This window comes from Ictalurus furcatus, chromosome 14, assembly GCF_023375685.1.
Source record: "Ictalurus furcatus strain D&B chromosome 14, Billie_1.0, whole genome shotgun sequence".
NCBI lineage: Eukaryota > Metazoa > Chordata > Actinopteri > Siluriformes > Ictaluridae > Ictalurus > Ictalurus furcatus.
This window is the reverse complement of record NC_071268.1, coordinates 3,116,023-3,136,389: the sequence shown is the minus strand read 5'-3', so window position 1 is coordinate 3,136,389 and position 20,367 is coordinate 3,116,023. Positions and strand designations below refer to the sequence as shown.

At 48.1% G+C, this 20,367-nt stretch overlaps 2 protein-coding genes across 9 annotated transcripts in view; both read right to left on the bottom strand.

Moving 5' to 3' along the window:
• Positions 1 to 6,462, bottom strand: part of bltp3b (bridge-like lipid transfer protein family member 3B) — a 34,649-nt gene extending 28,187 nt beyond the window's left edge. For all 5 annotated transcript variants that reach the window (XM_053642306.1, XM_053642307.1, XM_053642308.1 and 2 more), the window contains exons 1-2: positions 6,192 to 6,462; positions 196 to 358 (exon numbers count right to left, since the gene is read on the bottom strand). In XM_053642306.1, the coding sequence (XP_053498281.1) occupies positions 196 to 358; positions 6,192 to 6,235 (207 nt within the window). In that variant the 5' untranslated portion in view covers positions 6,236 to 6,462. The remainder of the gene's footprint in view (positions 1 to 195; positions 359 to 6,191) is intronic.
• Positions 6,463 to 8,872: 2,410 nt separating this feature from the next.
• Positions 8,873 to 20,367, bottom strand: part of ptpn12 (protein tyrosine phosphatase non-receptor type 12) — a 53,550-nt gene continuing 42,055 nt past the window's right edge. The window contains exons 13-18 of one of the 4 annotated variants that reach the window (XM_053642313.1): positions 16,637 to 17,406; positions 13,615 to 13,686; positions 11,598 to 11,662; positions 11,481 to 11,514; positions 11,169 to 11,258; positions 8,873 to 10,325 (exon numbers count right to left, since the gene is read on the bottom strand). In XM_053642313.1, coding sequence (XP_053498288.1) covers positions 10,264 to 10,325; positions 11,169 to 11,258; positions 11,481 to 11,514; positions 11,598 to 11,662; positions 13,615 to 13,686; positions 16,637 to 17,406 — 1,093 coding nt within the window. In that variant the 3' untranslated portion in view covers positions 8,873 to 10,263. The other 3 variants (XM_053642312.1, XM_053642314.1, XM_053642315.1) reach the window with 3 other exon arrangements.

The following is a 20,367-nucleotide window of genomic DNA, read 5'->3' as shown; positions in this document are numbered from 1 at the left end:
TACACTGTGCTTACACTGTGTTGATCTGGGGCTCTATACACTGTGCTGACACCGTGTTGATATGGGGCTATATACACTGTGCTGACAGCGTGTTGATATGGGGCTATATACACCGTGCTGACACGGGGCTATAGGCCGTGCCGATATGAGGCCGACATGGGGCGATACAGTAAGTGAAGCGGAGCTACTTCTCACCCGGATCGTGGCCTTGTTGCAGAAGACCTTGTTGATGGCCAGCCACGTGGGCAGATCCAGCATGTTCTGCAGCACCTCCTCATCCAGCTCCAGATTGGTCAGCTGACCCTCCCCCTTCAACGTGCTCAGGTTGATCTTATCTGGGGATAGGTTCTTAGCAAACCTAGAGAGAGAGAGAGAGAGAGAGAGAGAGAGAGAGAGAGAGAGAGAGAGAGAGAGACCATGATGACGAACTTACACAGAGCTGAAACGTTCACACTACTACAACTGCAATAATAATAATAATAATAATAATATTACACTTCTGTACAAGAAGCAGATGAGTGTGTAAGGAATGCAGTTGTGAATTATTTACAAGCTGTAAGAAAAGGGATGAAGAGTTAAGTCCATGTCCTTGAGTCATAGCTACTGTAGAGCTTGCAGCTTAAAACCTAGCGTGGAGTATGATTATGACAGAACCACTAACACCCGTTATAACCCCATATCATTTTGTTAGCAGTAAACACAAGCATGAAAACATGCGTACTACCACTGCTGATAAACATACAATGCTTCATTTTAAAAGAAGAAGAAAATGAAGAGGAAGCTGTTTGCTGGCGTCACAACCTCACACAGGTGGACTTTGGTGTTTGGACTTTGGAGTGTTGCATGTAAGGCCAAAGCTACCACTGCTGCGACCACTGGAGTTATAGGCGGAGACATTTAAAACGGACTGTAGAGGTAGAGGGGATAGAAAAACGTAAATAAGACATTTGGGATTTAAAAGAACAGTTCCATCCCAACAGGACAAAACCGGACAAGTTACAGCTTCAGGTGTGTAACCAGCTAATTAACATGCAAGGCTAACCATTATGAAATGTGCTTTCCTGTGCACGGGGTATGACAGAATTTCCTTTAATCGTAGGATCTTCATCGTATAAACTGACACGGAGAGCACTGTGCGTCCGTCACAGGATCTCGTCGGGATCGCCTCGTACGGTGACTGATCGCAAAAAAAAAGACTCTTAAACGATGCGCTTGGAGATGTCTATAGTGTAAATTCCACAGAAGTTGCTCTGCTCAGCACGGCGGACGAGATAAGCATCCTGCTCCACAGCTGCAGCTTCCTCTCACACACGTACAAGTGTGCACGACGTGTTCCTACACCACAGGCCACGTCGGCGTTTCATTTCAAACTCGGGGCACATTCACAAATCCGTCAAATAAAACAGCCTGTACAGTTCTTTAGTCTGAGCGTTCACAGAACACACACACACACACCTGCCACAAGGAGGTAGCACAAGGTGACCAAGTAATCCTGCTTCAGAAGGATTGTCGGTCATTACAGGTACACTCCAGGGCAGGTGCCAAAAATTCTATTCATCTGAAGGGATCATTTGTTGTTGTTTTTTTTTTAAGTAGGGTGGGAGCCATTACTTTTTGTGTTCGAGATACTATACATGAAAGTGTGCCTGTGTTATCGTTTTAATATAATGGTTCATTTTCAGGAAGGGTGCCGATAATTCTGGAGGGAACATCCGTAAATGACGGTCACATGATTCAGATAAAGCTGTCTGGTTAGAGAGAGAGAGAGAGAGAGAGAGAGAGAGAGAGAGAGAGAGAGAGAGAGAGAGAGAGAGAGAGAGATCGCACTGATAACAGGAAAAAAAAACAACTAAAATAGTAAAAATGGCGGATCGGACGTCAGAGAGAACCCATGCTGGATATCGGATCCTGGAACTGGATTCGGAAAAGAAACGCATTTTTTAATCAAAGTTATACTTTATGTTTATTATATTTACAGTACAAGTGATTGAAGGAATTCACAGTCGAACTCTTTCACACAAAGTTAAAAAAAAAACAACCTCTCGAACCTTTCCTGAAGCGATTAAAGACGAGAATACGGGATGAGTGTCGCGAGCAGAAGTTCCTCAAGGTTTCAGATCAGAAATGAAAACGTGTCATCTCTAGCTTCAGTAACAGTTTCAGAGCTGGATTATATTATTAGTAACTGTAGTGACTTGTCGTGCACGACTTCCTGTCAGTGAAGGCCTCTCTCTCTCTCTCTCTCTCTCTCCATCCATCGTCTTTGTTTCTGCACAGACACTGTAGAAGCCTCCAGGCCTCCAGAGTAAATTATTGATCATGTGTTGTTCAGAGCCAGTCTTTACACAGCGTGTGTGTGGGAACATACTGTAACACAGAGGCCATGCCGAGACGCATACACACACACACACACACACACACACTGTTCAGAAGGTATGAGGAAGCAGGATCGAAACCGTCCTCGAGATGTTCGGTCAGTTAAATATTCCTTCTAACACAGCGTCATTCTCACACGTCCACATGACCGGTCAGACGGCTATTGTCCCGGCAACACGCCAGTCAGGAGTGACGCATTCGTTCGATCCGTATCCAGGTTTCCTCTCTCGCTGTCTCACAATGGCGTGTATTTTTCATAAGCTCTGCTGAAAACGGAAGCTCGGGCCACCAAAACATTAAAAAAAAAAAGAGACCCCATTTACATGGCGTCATTTGGTGCGACCTGTATCCGCACTGTGTCCTGATAAGATTTTAACCACACACGCGCGTACACGCGTCTCCGGTCGGACGGGACGAAATCTGATCGCTGTACGGCGAGTTAGAACGAAAAGGAGCTCCTTACATTTACAGGGTCTGGTGTCTCTCGTAGATTCTCTATGGGGTTCGGGTCAGGCGGGTCGGCTGGACGATCAAGCACGGTAACACCACGGTCAGTAAACCGGTTACTAGACGTTTTGGCACTGTGGGCAGGTGCAGAGTCCTGCTGGAAAAGGAAATCAGCGTCTCCATAAAGCTCGTCAGCAGATGAAGCATGAAGTGCTTGAAAATCTCCTGCTAGACGCTGCATCGACTCTCGACTCGAGTCACACTCGCGTCTAAAACGTTCCAGAAGCACGTGGTGTGCCGTGCTGTGCTGGAGGTGACATAACCAGAAATTAATTTTGGAGGGACGAGGAAATATAAAAAAATAAAAATCATGATTGTTTTCTCATCTGTACACTTGAAAGTGTCAGAGAGGATCTCTACCGGCAGAGAGACCCGTTAGACCGCCACGGCGCCGCATAAAGGAAAGAACACACTCCACACACTCTCACTTCATCAAATCCACAAGGTTACAACAGCAGATCAGCTCTGACCCTGCGGAGCACTGGAGGAAAAGGCCGGCTCAGGAATTCCTCTTACGGGACAAACAAAGGTCAGGAAGCTGGGTATATAATTAACACGCTACGTCAGTGGTCACCAACCCCGTTCCTGGAGAGCTACCTTCCTGAAGACTTTAGCCCCAACTATAATCGTGTCCACCTGACCATCTAATCACTGCCTTAAGAAGAAGGTAGATCTCGAGGAGGAGGGTTGGTGGCCACTGATCTACCTACGTCATACCAGTACAAACACAGACAGGTGACTCCACGTCAGATTAACCAGGGGGTGGAACCACACAGTCACAGATTTCACTGATTTTTGTTTACAATTTAAATCAGCAGCGGTCACTGTGACTGAAATCGTGGCTCGGTGTTACTCAGACGCCAGGCTCAGACGCCAGGCTCAGACGCTAGGCTCAGACGCCAGGCTCAGACGCTGTACTTTGATGTTTACTTACAAACAGCTAGCAAATTGCTTCAGTCAGGTTCACCACGGGACGTCCGTAACACACAGCGGCCAAGGTTTATCCCTGTCATGATCCACTGAGCAGGATCGAACACGCCAAGTGAGGTTTTGTAATCAGACAGAAAGTCAAACTTGCAGAGTCATCTGCAACAACAAAGCCACGACGATCCTAAACGCACTCATGAAGAAGTTTTGCTGGGATGCGGTTATCTTTCCAGAGGAGTCATTTTACCCCAAGCAGCTCGTCGGAACTGTGGAACTGGTGCCACCTGTTTGTTCAACTCAACAACATTCTCGAAATCTTATCGGGATGGCGAACACTCTGGATTTACCCTACAAACTAATCTACCAGACCTATACACACACACACACACACACACACACACTCACACACTCACACTCTTTTAGAAAAGGTGGATTAGATTACAGCTCTTCCAGTTCACCCATAAGAATCAATAATTTAATAGGGTGTCTATTTAATAGCCATGAACTAATAGTAGTTAATCATAGAAGGTAAAACGCTCGTCACTATCAGTTGTGTCAGTTGTGTCAGTTGTGTATCTGACCTTTGTAAGCTCCTGGAATGTTACAAATGTGCGTGTCATAAAGGTGTATATGTGAGGATCTCGCTGGGGCGAACGGTTACACCTGCAGGACACGCTGATAAAGTGACGCACTACATTTATCAAGGTCGAGAAAAAAAACAAAACAAACAAACAAAAAAAACCCAAAACTGCTGGTGATACGAGATGAGAGCAGGTTTGGTCGCCTCACCACCAGGATGTAAAGCCATGAGCCGATGTGCCCATCAGCCAGTCAGTGACCAGCACCGTCCCCGACAGCCCATCAGTGACCAGCACAGTCCCCGACAGCCAGTCAGTGACCAGCACCTTCCCCGACAGCCAGTCAGTGACCAGCACCGTCCCCGACAGCCAGTCAGTGACCAGCACCTTCCCCAACAGCCAGTCAGTGACCAGCACCTTCCCCGACAGCCCGTCAGTGACCAGCACCGTCCCCGACAGCCAGCGACCAGCACCGTCCCCGACAGCCAGTCAGTGACCAGCACCGTCCCCGACAGCCCGTCAGTGACCAGCACCGTCCCCGACAGCCAGTCAGTGACCAGCACAGTCCCCGACAGCCAGTCAGTGACCAGCACCGTCCCCGACAGCCAGTCAGTGACCAGCACAGTCCCCGACAGCCAGTCAGTGACCAGCACCTTCCCCGACAGCCCGTCAGTGACCAGCACCGTCCCCGACAGCCAGTCAGTGACCAGCACCGTCCCCGACAGCCAGTCAGTGACCAGCACAGTCCCCGACAGCCAGTCAGTGACCAGCACCGTCCCCGACAGCCAGTCAGTGACCAACACCGTCCCCGACAGCCCGTCAGTGACCAGCACCGTCCCCGACAGCCCGTCAGTGACCAGCACCGTCCCCGACAGCCAGTCAGTGACCAGCACCGTCCCCGGCAGCCCGTCAGTGACCAGCACCGTCCCCGACAGCCAGTCAGTGACCAGCACCGTCCCCGACAGCCCGTCAGTGACCAGCACCGTCCCCGACAGCCAGTCAGTGACCAACACCGTCCCCGACAGCCAGTCAGTGACCAGCACCGTCCCCGACAGCCCGTCAGTGACCAGCACCGTCCCCGACAGCCAGTCAGTGACCAACACCGTCCCCGACAGCCAGTCAGTGACCAGTACCGTCCCCGACAGTCAATCAGTGACCGGCACCGTCCCCGACAGCCAATCAGTGACCAGTACCGTCCCCGACAGCCAATCAGTGACCGGCACCGTCCCCAACAGCCAATCAGTGACCATCACCGTCCCCAACAGCCAGTCAGTGACCACCAAGCTGGTGAATACCTTCCACATCATTACAGAGTTTGTTTTGGAATGCACAGATAATGACATGTAATGACGTCACGCTCAGTTGACTGAGCAGGGTGTGAAGCCGAGTTTCTCTCTGTAACCGTCTCTTTACTCAGAACAGAAACACCCGAGAGGAAGGAAGCTGCCAGGTAGCGAGTGTAACCTTATACTACTTTCTGAACAAGAGGAAGCGGACTGTGATACACCAGTATTCATGGTGACTAGCTCGCGCTCCACCTTGGCTGAATCCCAAATGAGCTCCCTGTAGAAGGTGTAGTGCACTGGATAGGGTGCAGGAGCCTTTATTCCAGTCACTGCTGTGTAAGTGCACTTCATGGGGATTGAGACTCACCCACTGACGGTAAAACGAGCAGTTGTTTTGTGCAGCTAACAGTCTGGCGAGCTAGACAGGGTATGTGGTTATCTACATACAGTCCTGGTGACACCACACAGCTGTGAGGATGAGGATGAGGATGAGGATGAAGATGAACTGAACACTGACCTGGAAAGATGCTTGAGGATCTGCTTCTTGATCAGTCCGGCCATGACTGTACTGATGAATGATTTATCCACAGACCGGGATCCAATATTCCAGGTCAATAAATTCGATGCCTCGTTTCATCCCGACGAACAAACACAGACATAAGTCACAATAATATCGCTAGCTAGGCGTGACGTGAATGACACTTTACCCTCGGCTAATCACCTAGCCCACTCTCCTGTGAGCTCCATACTAATGCAGTATCGCCCAGGAAACGAGGCCTGTGGGTGGAGCTAACGCGTCACGTGGGGCGGGGCTACGGCATGACGTCACTCCAAAGGATCCCATCTTGCGTCAAACAACTTGTAGCTATGAATTAAAACTCGTGAGAATACATACATATAAATTTACATAAAAACGTAAATATAATTTCTTGTTTACATGTACGATTTCCCCCCTCTAATAGTTTACATTAACACGGCGCGGGTTAATTCGTGTTTTTCGAACACATTAACACGTTAAGCTGTTTGGATCATTCCATTATGTAGCTCTCAGGGGGAGGGAGAAGGGGGGGTTTTAATGGTTTACCGCCACCTAGTGGTGTGCATGGGCAGTAACTAGCAGTCAGGACGTGTTGCACTGGAGTAATCTGCTGAGACGCGTCTGAGCTACAGACTGAGCTACAGACTGAGCTACAGACTGAGCTAGCGCTCTCGTGGCACTGTGGTTTCGTTTCGATTTGGTACGACCCAGCATTATTACACAAGGAAATACAACGGAAGTCATTTTTAACGTCAAAATAAAAGTCCCGTCCCACCGGAAAAAAAACATTAGTTACCATACTTTGAAGAAAGTATATATTTAAAAAACAAACAAACACACAAAAAAAAACAGGTAGTGGCCAAAAGTTTTCGGACACCTGATCATTATATTCATATGTGCTTGTTCAACATCCCATTCGAGATTTATTCCAGCTTTTTGCTGTTATAATATAATATAAAATCCCACTCTTCTGGGAAGGCTTTCCACTAGATTTTGGGGTTTGGCTGTGGGGATTACTGTTCATTCAGCTGCAAGAGCGTTAGTGAGATCAGGTACTGATGATGGGGTGAAGAGGCTCCGGTTCCAGTTCATCCAGTACAAAGGTGTTCATTCGGGTTGAGGGATCAGGGCTCTGAAGAGTTCTTCCACTCCGACCTTAACACACCACGTCTTCCTGGAGCTCGCTTCGTCACGCACAGGCGCTTCGTCACGCTGGAACCGGTTTGGACCTCTTGATTCCTCTGAAGGGAAACTGTAACGCTACAGCACACAAAGACATCCTATACGATTGTGTGCGTCCAATCACATACGGGTGTGATGATGGTCAAGGTGTCCGCGTAGCGTATTAACAAACTAGTTGAGAAAGGAAAGAAGTTGAATATAATGAGAAGTCTGCTATGAATAGTGTGGTGAGGCAAACGTCCAGCGCTATAGACCATTTACCTGTACGATGCACTAGTAAAGCCAATGCTACTGTAGACTATGGAGCAGTAGTGTGTGTGTAGAACAGCAGCAAAGGACCCTTCTGAAGAAGTAGAGTCCAATCCCAATCAATGAGAATATGTTGAAGGGCAGATTCGAGCTCTGTCCTAGCTAGCATACAATCGTGCGCACGTACTTTTTTAAACGATTCTAAACAAAATCCTATACAAATAAACACGTCGTCAAAAGTGAGACCGAACGGAGGACGTCGAGGGAATTAAAATAAAGTGCAGATGTGCAGATGTGCCAGCCAAACAACCTACAAAAGCATGACAGGGTAGAGGTTAAGGGTCCGAATAAGCAAGAGAGAGATCAGATCTTTCATCTGCAAGTCAATGAACAAATCAGGAGAACAGGAGAGTAAAGCGAGGGGAAGTTTGTTGCTATACACAAGTATTGTTTTGGAGTTTTAACTAGTTTGACTGAAATTGAATATTCGTACTCTAATTGAATTTAATTTTTTTTAAAAAACATACATGTTTATTTAGACCTTCACACAGTTGGTACCAAACTACTCAGGAAAGTGTCGACCTCAATGACGATTAAAAATAATAATAATTTGGAAGCAATATTGCTGCTACATGTCGATCAATTCTATGAAGGCGGAGCCTAATTAGGGGTCCGAGTACCAAAGGTCTTGGAACCCTATTGTTTTTGTTTGGGTTTTTCTTCCCTAAACAAATCACACAGACCAAACTGTAAGTCGGAGACATGAAACCTGTTGATTAGATGGTACTCTGTCCTGCTACTCCGGCAAGCGAGATTGGCCAGATTGGACCAATCACGGAGCAGGGTTTTACTTTTTGGCCCATACGTCACGAACCGTGAATCATCGTACATGCAAAAGAATTTCTTTTTCCTGCCGATTTCCTGCAAACGAATTCTACTTTCGTGAACTAGCCCTAGGATTTCCCCCACATACTCACAAAATCGCTATTGCACAGATGCTGCTGCTCAAGCATGGACCCCACAGTTTGCCTCACACAGCTATATTCACAGCTGTTCTTTCTTTCCATGCTCACTTTCGCTCATTATTATTTCACTAAGAGTGCTAATAACCCCAGAGGAGACTTGAAACTATGAAATCTACTGAGCTTGGCATCTAAATCCGAGTAAATCGGTAGAACCGAGGCTACCGTACATAACACTTTACATAGACACACACACACACACACGAGTTCGGAAAGCAGTGCATTGTTTATAATAGTGAGAGAAAAAAAAAAATCCCAGTTCCACAGTTCTTTCTGCTCAGGTTTGCACAATTACACCATTCAGTTCTCCTGTACACACTGTTCTTATCCAACACTCATCACACGCTTCCCACAGGTGCTGACGTGTTCCGATCGGCTCGATACTGGCGCGGTGTGTTTGAGAGAAATTCCATTTCACAGCGGGGCTAATAAACACTTTTTGTTTTTTAAAGCCGTGTCGTTTTTACACCCACCGGTTATTACTCACAAATAAGACGAGCCAAAGCAGTACATTCCTCTTCGTGTCTTTTTTTTTTCTTTTTTACTGAGAAGTTGATTGGTTTATGCAACATATTAACAGGGTTGTTGAGAAGGATCCCAGAGGCGCGGATGCGATGCTGTAAATCCCTCTTTCAATCACACACGCACACAGTCTCTCTCTCTCTCTCTCTCTCTCACACTCACACTCGCACACGAACGGCATGCAAAAAGGCACAGTGAGGCTCGGAGGCCAGTGATACGGGGTTAATGGGGGGGGGATGGGATGGGGGTAGGAGGAAGAAATAAAAAGAGCATATACAAAAATAACCTTTGGAATACAATTTACAAAAAGCATTATTACAATCTTGAGCCCGTGAGATCTCAGGAAATAGCCAATAAAACAGCTAACCTTTGGAAAACAAACTATAAACACTGAAAAGGATAAAAAGGGGAGGGGGAGGGGGAGGGGGAGGGGCGAGGAGGGGGATTGTGATAACAGGAGCAAATAATTTACAGGTCACAGTACATGGGGGCATCATGCACAGACTTCTTACATCTTCTGTTATTAAGAATATTTAGCAATAACACATTCTGTACACCTATAAAACGATGCATATAGGACTAGCAAGGAGTTAGCGAGGGAGGAAAAAAGCAAAATATAAATGAAGAAACAGACAGACAGTAGTTCTCGGTCCCTGTGGGTGTGTGTGTGTGTGTATATATCTTATTGAATTGTCATAGAAGTCAAACTGTATAGAAAAGAGATGACGGAGTTCCAGGACAGCAATGCGTTGTACGTCTGGGGCCGTCCCATCCCGCGTCGTTTTTTGCTAGAGGGAAATAGAAACAGATTGTGGTCCCGGCGAGGAGGAAAGCTAGCACCGTTGCAGCGAGCCCACGGCGGTCGAGCACCGGGCGAGTGCGACCGCAGCATGGAAGATTATCTGAATGGTCCTATCTTGACCGATTGTTCTGTTGGAAACGAAGCGTGCGTGGTGCCGAGAGAGTCGGGCTCTGGTCCTCTTTCTCCGAGGACGCGTAGAGGACGGGGGAGCGGTGATGTTACGTCTGTGTGTACGTGATGGTGCGTTTAGGGTCAAACTGCTGCAGGCCCTCGATCATGTCCACTCGGATGGAGGGTTTCTCGGGCCTTTGGGTTGTGTGCAGCGGTTGCCAAATCCTGAGGAAAGAAGAGCAAACGCACAGAAAGGGAACCGTGGTGAGAGATTTTAGGAGCGCGAGTAAAACGCAAAAAATGCTTTTGCATGTAATTAAAGTAAACAAATAAAATATCTCCACGTGTGTTAAGACACACAGCGACCCAGCCCCTTGGGTACAGTTCGCGACTAATATTCATCCTGATGCTTTTCATCATCATTTTGAAGCGTAAATGAGCTGCTGATTGCTAGATCTCAAACGTGCCACTGATCATCGTCACCACTCTGCTGAAGGAGGAACGCCTCAGCAAAAGAAAGGTCAGCTGAGAAAAGTTCAGAAGTTATTGGGTTGGTTTTTTTTCCCCCCCGGAGGAAAGACCACTACATCAAGGAAGCAGAGAGAGAACTTTGTGATCGTTCCTCGGCTCCCGTCCTCCGTCCGGTCATCATTCCTAATCCCATTTCAGCCGGACATCTCGCTAATCCTTCACGCAACCTAAATGCAGATAACCCTCATTTCTATCTTCTACTCAAACACACACACAAATCCTGGACACCCCAAGACGTCTCATCTGCAGAAATAATATCCTAGTTGTTCGATTTTTTACATTTTTTTTACATTTCCTACTGACTCGGGTCTATCGAGTAACCGTATCCAGGACTTTTATCGTCTCGTTTGTTAAAACGGACCACGCAGAGAAAGTGCTGTATCTGGATTCCGATGCCCTGAACAACTGCGGGTGGAGACCGCGCCCGAACGCGTCGCCCCGTGACGACCGGCGGGACCTAGACGTATTCCGCTGGTGAACCTGCGGCTTCCCGGCACCGACGTACAGCTCGCGCGTGAATGCGTCGGACCCACTCACTCAGCTGCGAAAGTGTCTCAGGCCCCGTTCTCGCGTCTGCTTTGCTGGCGGTCCCCGTGTCCGAGTGCTTCCCGTTCTCCTGCCCTCTTCCTGGTAAAGCGAGCAATACACAAACCATTTTTAAAAACAATGATGCCATTATAAAATCACACCGGTGCGCTTATTTTAACACCGACATGACAAGGAGGAACAACGCCTCGTGATTTAAAGCTCGAGGGTACTAAAAAAAACAGTGAAATAAATAAATAAATAATTCCGATCCCGGTCTCTGTGTGTGTGTGTGTGTGTGATAACATTATAGGTTATACATACCTGACTGATGTTTGGTTTGTGTGTTTGGAGCTCGCTGTAAGGTTAAAACATATTAATGTTTCATTTCGTTAGGTTCAAACCGAACAGGATCAAAGCGGTGTATTATTTCAGACCTACCTGGACGGAGGCGTCGCCTAACGCTCCGGTGCATTCATTCGGCTCCACCTGCACATCCGCGGGATCTGAAGTATCGGGGGAGAACCGCAAACAGAGGCAGGCTTACGACGACAAAGAATCAGACAGGGTTTCAAATAAAATGTTGAAAGAACCATTACGTGCCATCACCCACTAATCGATGGGATAAACGCGAGTACTGACGAGTGCTCTGAGCGCTCCGGTGTTCCAGGTAGAGCCCTACAGCGGAGAGGTTCTCGTTCACATGAGCCTCCAGCTAGAACCTCTTTAAGAGCCTGAGAACGGTTAACCATCTCAAACCCTTGAGGAACTCTCTTTACTAGGTGTGCACGGTAGATTTTATACCCAAGCTCGTAACCGTCAGTCCCCTCCAGGATCTCCCCATCACCCGGCGCAAGATCGAGCGAACTCCGCGATATTCGGAGGAGCTCGCGGTTTTCCCGAATTACCGCAGATTTTCCCGCAGACTTTCAGCCAAAACCCTCTCCGGTTCACGTGCGTCGAACGCGAGCGCGGCCAAAACGACCCCTTTACTGAAGAACATCCCGTGCAAAACCATTCCGCAGAACTGAAGTTCCCCGCAAAGACGACGCCACAAGTTTGAAACAAGCCGCGACAAAAATCGAGCGATTTTGGCTGCAACGATCTCTCTCTCTCTCTCTCACACACACACACACACACACACACACACACACACACACACACACACACACACAAAAACCCCTGAAATCCTTTATGGACTTCGTGTGCCTACAGTACAGATGTTGAATTATCATTATATTCACAAGCTTCGAAAAGCTCGGGTTTTCCTTCAAATCCGTTCGGAGCGAATCGGGAAAGAAAGAAAGAAAAATTGCTCTCGTGGGAAAGTCGTCGTCTTGGATGCGATCGGGACGTGCGTTCTACACCACGTCGAAGGAAGAAGCGGCCACTACGCGACAGTAAATCCGGCCGACGTTTAAACCCCTAACGAATGATGGACTTGGCCCTCTTTAGTTATTTAAAAAAACGACCCTTCAGTGGTGATAGGAGCGGTGATTTAGTACAGCCGCGTGCAGTTTCGGTGCCCGAGGATAAATATGTACGGCCGTGAAGGGTTACGGGAATAAAATAAGACACCGTGCACGTCAGTGTGACTTTAACAGTTACCGAGGACCCGGTGAGAGAGTAAAGCCCCGCTGTGATCTCAAAGCGAGGTGTCCATCAGCAACAGACGCCACACAGATCTCCTCATGGTTACTAGCCGGCGATCCAGAGTCTAAACAACTTCACAACTGGGTCGTGATACAAATTCCACAACGGGGTTAAATCACTACTTTTTTTAGCCAATAAGAGAACACACACGCTCCTCCTGCAAAAATTCCATTAGCCCTGAATCCTTTTACGGTGTAAATCCTTTCACTTCCATTTAGTTTGTTCACGCTCGCGCTCTCGGCTGCGTTTCTCCTCGTGGCTGGGTTTCATCTGTGTTGGGACGTGACGACGTTTGACGTATCGGAGCTGGCGTGTGACGTATTCCTACACGTTTCCCGCAGATTCCAGAAAGCTGCAGGTTTACGCCATCAAACACGCACACACGCACGCGCTAATAATAATACTAATAATCCAAAAATGATCTGTCCCAGCATAACTCCCATCTGCCCACGTACGAGAAACCACTAATCAGGGAAAAACATCTGGACAGTCGGAGTTTAATTAGGAATTAGCAGAACAGAACTCGATATAACTGAACTCACCTTCGACTTTTTTTTAAAACAGTAAATCGCACAAGTTCATTAGTAATACATGACATCAGCAGGGTTATGAAACGCTTCATTCACAGAACAGTAATGGGAAAAGAAAAGAAAAACACACTCTGATTTATAAAAGTGGTGAATATTTACCCCACTTCCTGCCCTTTAAGCCCTGACATGAACACAAACATGAGTTAAAATGGATCCATGGCTGCTTCTGATGCCCTTTGTGTGGCCGGACAGGGAAGCAGATGGCTGGGACGCACCTGTGGCCAAAAAGAAGGACTCAAGGGTTCTTTCGGGAAGAGGGGGAGGCGAGTCTTCACTCTCGTCACTGTCTGGAGCACACAAGATCACTGTTACCCACAGCTCATACACGCCCGTACACACCTCAGAGCACTCTGCGACAGGAAAAGGAGCCCGCAGAACCGCACGCAGCCCAGCCGCCGACCGAACCGGCCCGAGTCAAAGCCCAGCTGCACATACAGCGAGTTTCAAATGCCGAGGAGATGAAATCGTAACGGATTCCGCGTTCGGAGCTCGGAGAATCCGACATGATGTCTGCATCCCTTGAAACACATTGCCTGAAGAGAGTCGAAGGAAATGTAGCGTTTTGAACTGGACAAAATTCATCGATTTTTTTTTTCCCCTCTCGAATTCATATTCGTGACCCTGTCCGCCTTTAGAACGAAACGCGGACCAGAGGCGCTTCGAGCGACACGGTGGAAAGGATCAGAACCGAGGTTAATCTACTGCAACGTCTGCTAGGAAATCCCCCCGACTCAAACAGCACTAGGAAGAGGGCTAGTAAGGTAACCCAGAGCTAGAGAACCGCGCAGCACTGCTAGCTAACATCATCATCTGGTGTGACCAGGACGGGGTTTCTCCTGTAGACGAACCTCGCTACAGAGCCCGCTGTGTCGGCGCCGTTCCTCCGGGTAGGCATGTTTACAACACATGTACTGGTGGGTAACCAGTTTATTTATTTATTTATTTTGGCCAGAGTGTCCCTTTAACTGCTAATGAGGTGTCGGCATTTCAAACAAAAACACCGTTGTGGACAAACATCTCTTTATATCTATAAAAATAACCCGATCAGGCAATGTTTCCTCAGAGATACAAACTGAAATTGAAAATAAAGATCATAATTTGACAAAGAAGAAAAGAAAAAAAAAGAGAGAGCGAGAGAGAGAGAGAGAGCGAGAGAGAGAGAGAGAGAGAGAATGTGTGTTAATTGATGTATTATATTATATATATATTATAGAGCACAAAGACTGTCAATGCCGGCTCGGAAACAGGCGTGACGAGCCGGATTGACTAAAAGCGCTTCCAAGCGCATAAATCACTGCAGGATGAACACCCACTTCCTCTCAGTTCATCAGCAGCCCACAAATCCACAGCCACAGCACATGCAATCAACCCGTCCCGACGTCAGCCCGAAACCACGTCTCCGAACTCCGAATCAACTCCGCGTGGGTGAATCCTGATTTCTGAGTCGCGTAGAACATGGAGGAAAGAGCAGCCGGCTTGGAAAAAAAAACAAAAACAAAACAGAAGCAGGACAGGAACGTGCCCGGCGCCAACGGATTTAAATGAATGAATTCATTACAAAAATAAAAACCCGGCAGAACGAGTGAGCGGCAAGCGAGAAATAATAATAATAAAATAAATAAACAAAGCAGAAGGATTCTCAAAAGGCGAGTACTGCAGCTCATTCAGGTGTGGACAGACCGCTAGTCCTACATGCGCCGCATTCCTCTGAGCATTCTCTCACCATCCAGTAACGCAGACGCGCATGCACACACGCGACGGGAAATCAGCAGCAGGTCGGATTAATACTCAAACAAAACACAACCTCCACAGCGGCACAAAGTGTAGCAGGAATCTCAGCGTAGCGCTGCTTTTACTTTCGTGTTTATACTTTCGTGTTTACTTTTGGGTGTGAATTCTTTAGAACACTGCTGTGGTTATTTATTTATCTATTTATTTAGTTTAAAATCGTGAAATGACTCTAACGTCAACTGGTCGTAGAGTCGAACAGCTCCTTCGTTTCAACATTACAACTTTCTCGTTTAAAAATGTGTTCGGTAAAATTGTAGGAAGTTCTCCTAGTTAAAAGAATAAAATCAAATAAAATGAAGGTGTTTATCAAAACACCGAACCTGAAGGTTCTCAAAGTTTATCCGAACGTACTGGTGTATTTAAAAGTGTAAACAAGCTCTGAGGTGCGCGGGTAACGAAGTAAACAAATGTGGAACTACTTTCGCAGTAGACCCCGAGCCTTTTCGAGGAGAGCGACACTTTTTAAAGGACATTTCAAGGATTGCCGATGGATAGTTCGCCCCACTAAGGGTTCTTACCCAGTAGGAACCCTTGTTCTTGCGTGGTTCTGCTGACCCTCACTATACAACACTTATCCAGTGTTGACCAAGAAGCCCACTTCAGAATAACCCTGCCAGCGGGGGACTAAGAGAAAGGCGGCCGTCGGCTAAGGCTGATTTAACGGTCGGTCCTAATCCTACAGATAGAGAACCCTGGGTTCTTTTAAGGGTTCTAGATTTGACATTCTTTATACTTCACCCAACAGATACGCAAAGCTAACATTTCTTTGAATTTTGAAGAGTCTGACAATCTTTCAGCCACCGATCATCTTTATAATAAGCGCGGATTTAGAAGAAGAAGAAAGAAATAATAATTTGACCAAACCTGGACCCGATTCTTAAAAGTGTAGCCTATTTATTTAAACTGCAACAGACTAAATATCTCCTGCGTCGTGCGCGTCTCCTGTGCTGTACTCCATCCTGCCTAATCAGCGTCGCTCGATCTCACCTCAGATCAGTCACAAGACTCCACATGCACAAAATGCACCAGGCCTTTGTGATTAGCGAGACTGTTTCCATCGGGAGAGAACACATCTGGACCTGATGGAAACAACATGGACGTTATGTTGAAAGCCAACGGTGCTACAGTTTTCAGACGGAGGAAGGATTTCGTGCTGTGTTTTATGGCAGGAATAGTCGTCGTGTTTTTATTTCAAGGGTTCGCTAACTGGAAGGGCGGTTTTTTTTGTTTTTTTTTTTGGAGAAGCTGATAAACTGTCGTTTTGATTCCAGGAGCTATTATGTGCACGTTCTGAAGAGGTGCAGCGAGATGACGTTCAGAAGACAGCCAATTGCAATCTGATGTATAGATGATCATCTCGTTAAAAATGCCCCCGCCCCACACCAAGATCCCGCCCCCAGAGAAGACAAACACTAGCGAAGGATAGCTTTCAGCACTCTGACATACCTGTCTCTGCATCTGCCTTTGGGCAGACACCAACTATGGACATTAAGGTAACCTTCCTGGGGACGGTGTCATCATGGGGTGCTGCTGACACTTTGCCGGTCACTGCGGTGGACATTGCACTAGACTTGGAATCAGTGTGATGGGAAACGAGCAGGGAGACCTCGCCGTCCTCGGGCTCTGGGTCCGAGTGGTCCGAGTGCAGTGGGTTGGTGAAGCTCAGAGCGGTCCTGACGGGCGCGCCCGCACCCTCAAGGGTGGGGCCAGAGGTCATGCTGGAGACGGGCGTGGGGTTCGTAGAGCGTGTCCGTCCCGCTTGGCCCTTGCTGGTGCGCAGAGGCAAGTGGTCAGGGCGGGGCGGGTTTTCTGAATCCTGTGACAGAGAGCTGTTATTGGTGCGCACTTTGAAAGCATGCGTTCGTTGCAGGGCACTACTGCTCTCGAAACTACGCGGCCCCTCCTGCAAGGGCACTTTCTTGATCTCCACACTCAGAGGGGTGTGTTTATTGGACTCTGGAGGGGAAGGGGCAGACACAGAGGCAGGCATGATGGGCACTCCCTGCGGGCCCCCGCTGTAGTTCTCGTTGAGGTCAGGTTCGTGTTCAGAAGCCAGCAGGTGCAGCACGGGTTTGGGGTGGTAGCGATCGTTCTCCTGGCGCACATCGCTCACCGTGGGGAACGCTGAAGGCGGTGACGGAGTGAGGATGGGTGGCACTGGCCGAGGCTCGGGGGCCTGCAGGATTTCCTCTTGGACCTCGCCCTCAACCTGAGAACTGAGACAAAGTGCAAGAAACAGAGTGACCACAAGGTGGCAGACTACACTCAATTTTGAGACGTTCAATCTCAAGTGTTTCTACTCATTTAAAGTTACGATTAGACATGGCACTGATCTGATACCCAGGATCACTATCGGGCTCATACCTGCAAAAAAAACAACAAAAAAAAACGACGGATCGGACATCTGAGAGGGAAAAAAACCCATCATGCATCAGATCCTGTAACAAACGGCTAAGATTGGAACTGAATTTGGAAATATAGAATATAAACAAAAGAGACTTGACTGGTTTTGTCCTTTTGTTAGGATTGATTTTATTATATTTAAAATGGAAGTGATTTTTGTGTTAGCTTAACTGGGAAGTGCGTCAGAGTTAAAAACAACAACAACAACAAAAAAACCTCTTAAGCTTAGTAGACATTATGGGATGGGTACGGAGGTACTGATCTTTTCTGATAGTCGAAGTTTCAGTGTTGGTATCGAGAAAAAGAAAAGCAGTGCCATCTCCAGTTCTTATATTAATGACGTCAGAAAACTGAATTAGAAATCGTTTGTGTGTGTTTAAATATATACACCATACACCACCCCCACCCCCACACCCCCCCCCCCAATAACGCATCACATATGCACAAACACACTGAGGCTTAAACATAATCTCCCTCACAGCCTGAGGAAGGGAGGATGTGGTCAGGAACGCTACGAGAGGCCGTGTATGTGATTCAGCAGGGCAGATCTGTATGCTATACGCTCGGCGGGAACAGAAGGCAAGTGTGAAGTAGGTCAGCGCTTCAGAGACGAGTCCACCACATTACACTCGCTGTAACTCATTAAGAACTCGCACAAACGCTGCCTTTCATCAGTACAACGCCTGGTGAAGCGCCAGGACTACTGTAACTGCAGCTCCACGTGATCACGCCACCCCCTCTTCCAACCCTCCACAAGCACACACACACCTGTTCACTCACAGGCCGACTTAAAGCGATCGCCTCTCCTTCTACCTCGCTCTCCTTCTACCTCGCTCTCCTTCTACCTCTCTCTCCTTCTACCTCTCTCTCTCTCTACCTCTCTCTCCTTCTACCTCTCTCTCCTTCTACCTCTCTCTCCTTCTACCTCGCTCTCCTTCTACCTCGCTCTCCTTCTACCTCTCTCTCTCTCTACCTCTCTCTCCTTCTACCTCGCTCTCCTTCTACCTCGCTCTCCTTCTACCTCTCTCTCTCTCTACCTCTCTCTCCTTCTACCTCTCTCTCCTTCTACCTCTCTCTCTCTCTACCTCTCTCTCCTTCTACCTCTCTCTCCTTCTACCTCTCTCTCCTTCTACCTCGCTCTCCTTCTACCTCGCTCTCCTTCTACCTCGCTCTCCTTCTACCTCGCTCTCCTTCTACCTCTCTCTCTCTCTACCTCTCTCTCCTTCTACCTCGCTCTCCTTCTACCTCGCTCTCCTTCTACCTCTCTCTCTCTCTACCTCTCTCTCCTTCTACCTCTCTCTCCTTCTACCTCGCTCTCCTTCTACCTCTCTCTCCTTCTACCTCGCTCTCCTTCTACCTCTCTCTCCTTCTACCTCTCTCTCCTTCTACCTCTCTCTCCTTCTACCTCGCTCTCCTTCTACCTCGCTCTCCTTCTACCTCGCTCTCCTTCTACCTCTCACTCTCTCTACCTCGCTCTCCTTCTACCTCTCTCTCCTTCTACCTCTCACTCTCTCTACACCCCTCTCTCTCTCTCTACACCCCTCTCTCTCTCTCTACACCCCTCTCTCTCTCTCTACACCCCTCTCTCTCTCTCTCCACACCTCTCTCTCTCTCTCCACACCTCTCTCTCTCTCCACACCTCTCTCTCTCTCTACACCCCTCTCTCTCTCTCCACACCTCTCTCTCTCTACCCCTCTCTCTCTCTCTACACCCCTCTCTCTCTCTCCACACCTCTCTCTACCCCTCTCTCTCTCTCTCTACACCCCTCTCTCTCTCTCCACACCTCTCTCTCTCTACCCCTCTCTCTCTCTACACACCTCTCTCCTCACTCGATCTACCTCTCTCTACCCCTCCCTCTCTCCACACCTCTCTCTCTCTTTACACCCCTCTCTCTCTACACCCCTCTCTCTCTACACCCCTCTCTCTCTACACCCCTCTCTCTACCTCTCTCTCTCTCTCTCTCTACACCTCTCTCTCTCTACCCCTCTCTCTCTCCTCACTCGATCTACCTCTCTCTACCCCTCCCTCTCTCCACACCTCTCTCTCTCTTTACACCCCTCTCTCTCTACACCTCTCTCTCTACCTCTCTCTCTCTCTCTCTCTCTACACCTCTCTCTCTCTCTCTCTACACCCCTCTCTCTCTCTCTACACCTCTCTCTCTCTCTCTCTACACCTCTCTCTTTCTCTACACCTCTCTCTCTCTCTCTCTCTCTCTCTCTACACCTCTCTCTCTCTCTACACCTCTCTCTTTCTCTACACCTCTCTCTCTATACCCCTCTCTCTCTCTACACCCCTCTCTCTCTCTCTACACCCCTCTCTCTCTCTACACCCCTCTCTCTCTACACCTCTCTCTCTACACCTCTCTCTCTACCTCTCTCTCTCTCTACACCTCTCTCTCTACACCTCTCTCTCTACCTCTCTCTCTCTCTCTACACCTCTCTCTCTCTCTCTCTACACCCCTCTCTCTCTCTCTACACCTCTCTCTCTCTCTCTCTCTACACCTCTCTCTTTCTCTACACCTCTCTCTCTCTCTCTCTCTCTACACCTCTCTCTCTCTCTACACCTCTCTCTTTCTCTACACCTCTCTCTCTCTCTACACCTCTCTCTCTACACCCCTCTCTCTCTCTACACCCCTCTCTCTCTCTCTACACCCCTCTCTCTCTACACCTCTCTCTCTCTCTACACCTCTCTCTTTCTCTACACCTCTCTCTCTATACCCCTCTCTCTCTCTACACCCCTCTCTCTCTCTCTACACCCCTCTCTCTCTCTACACC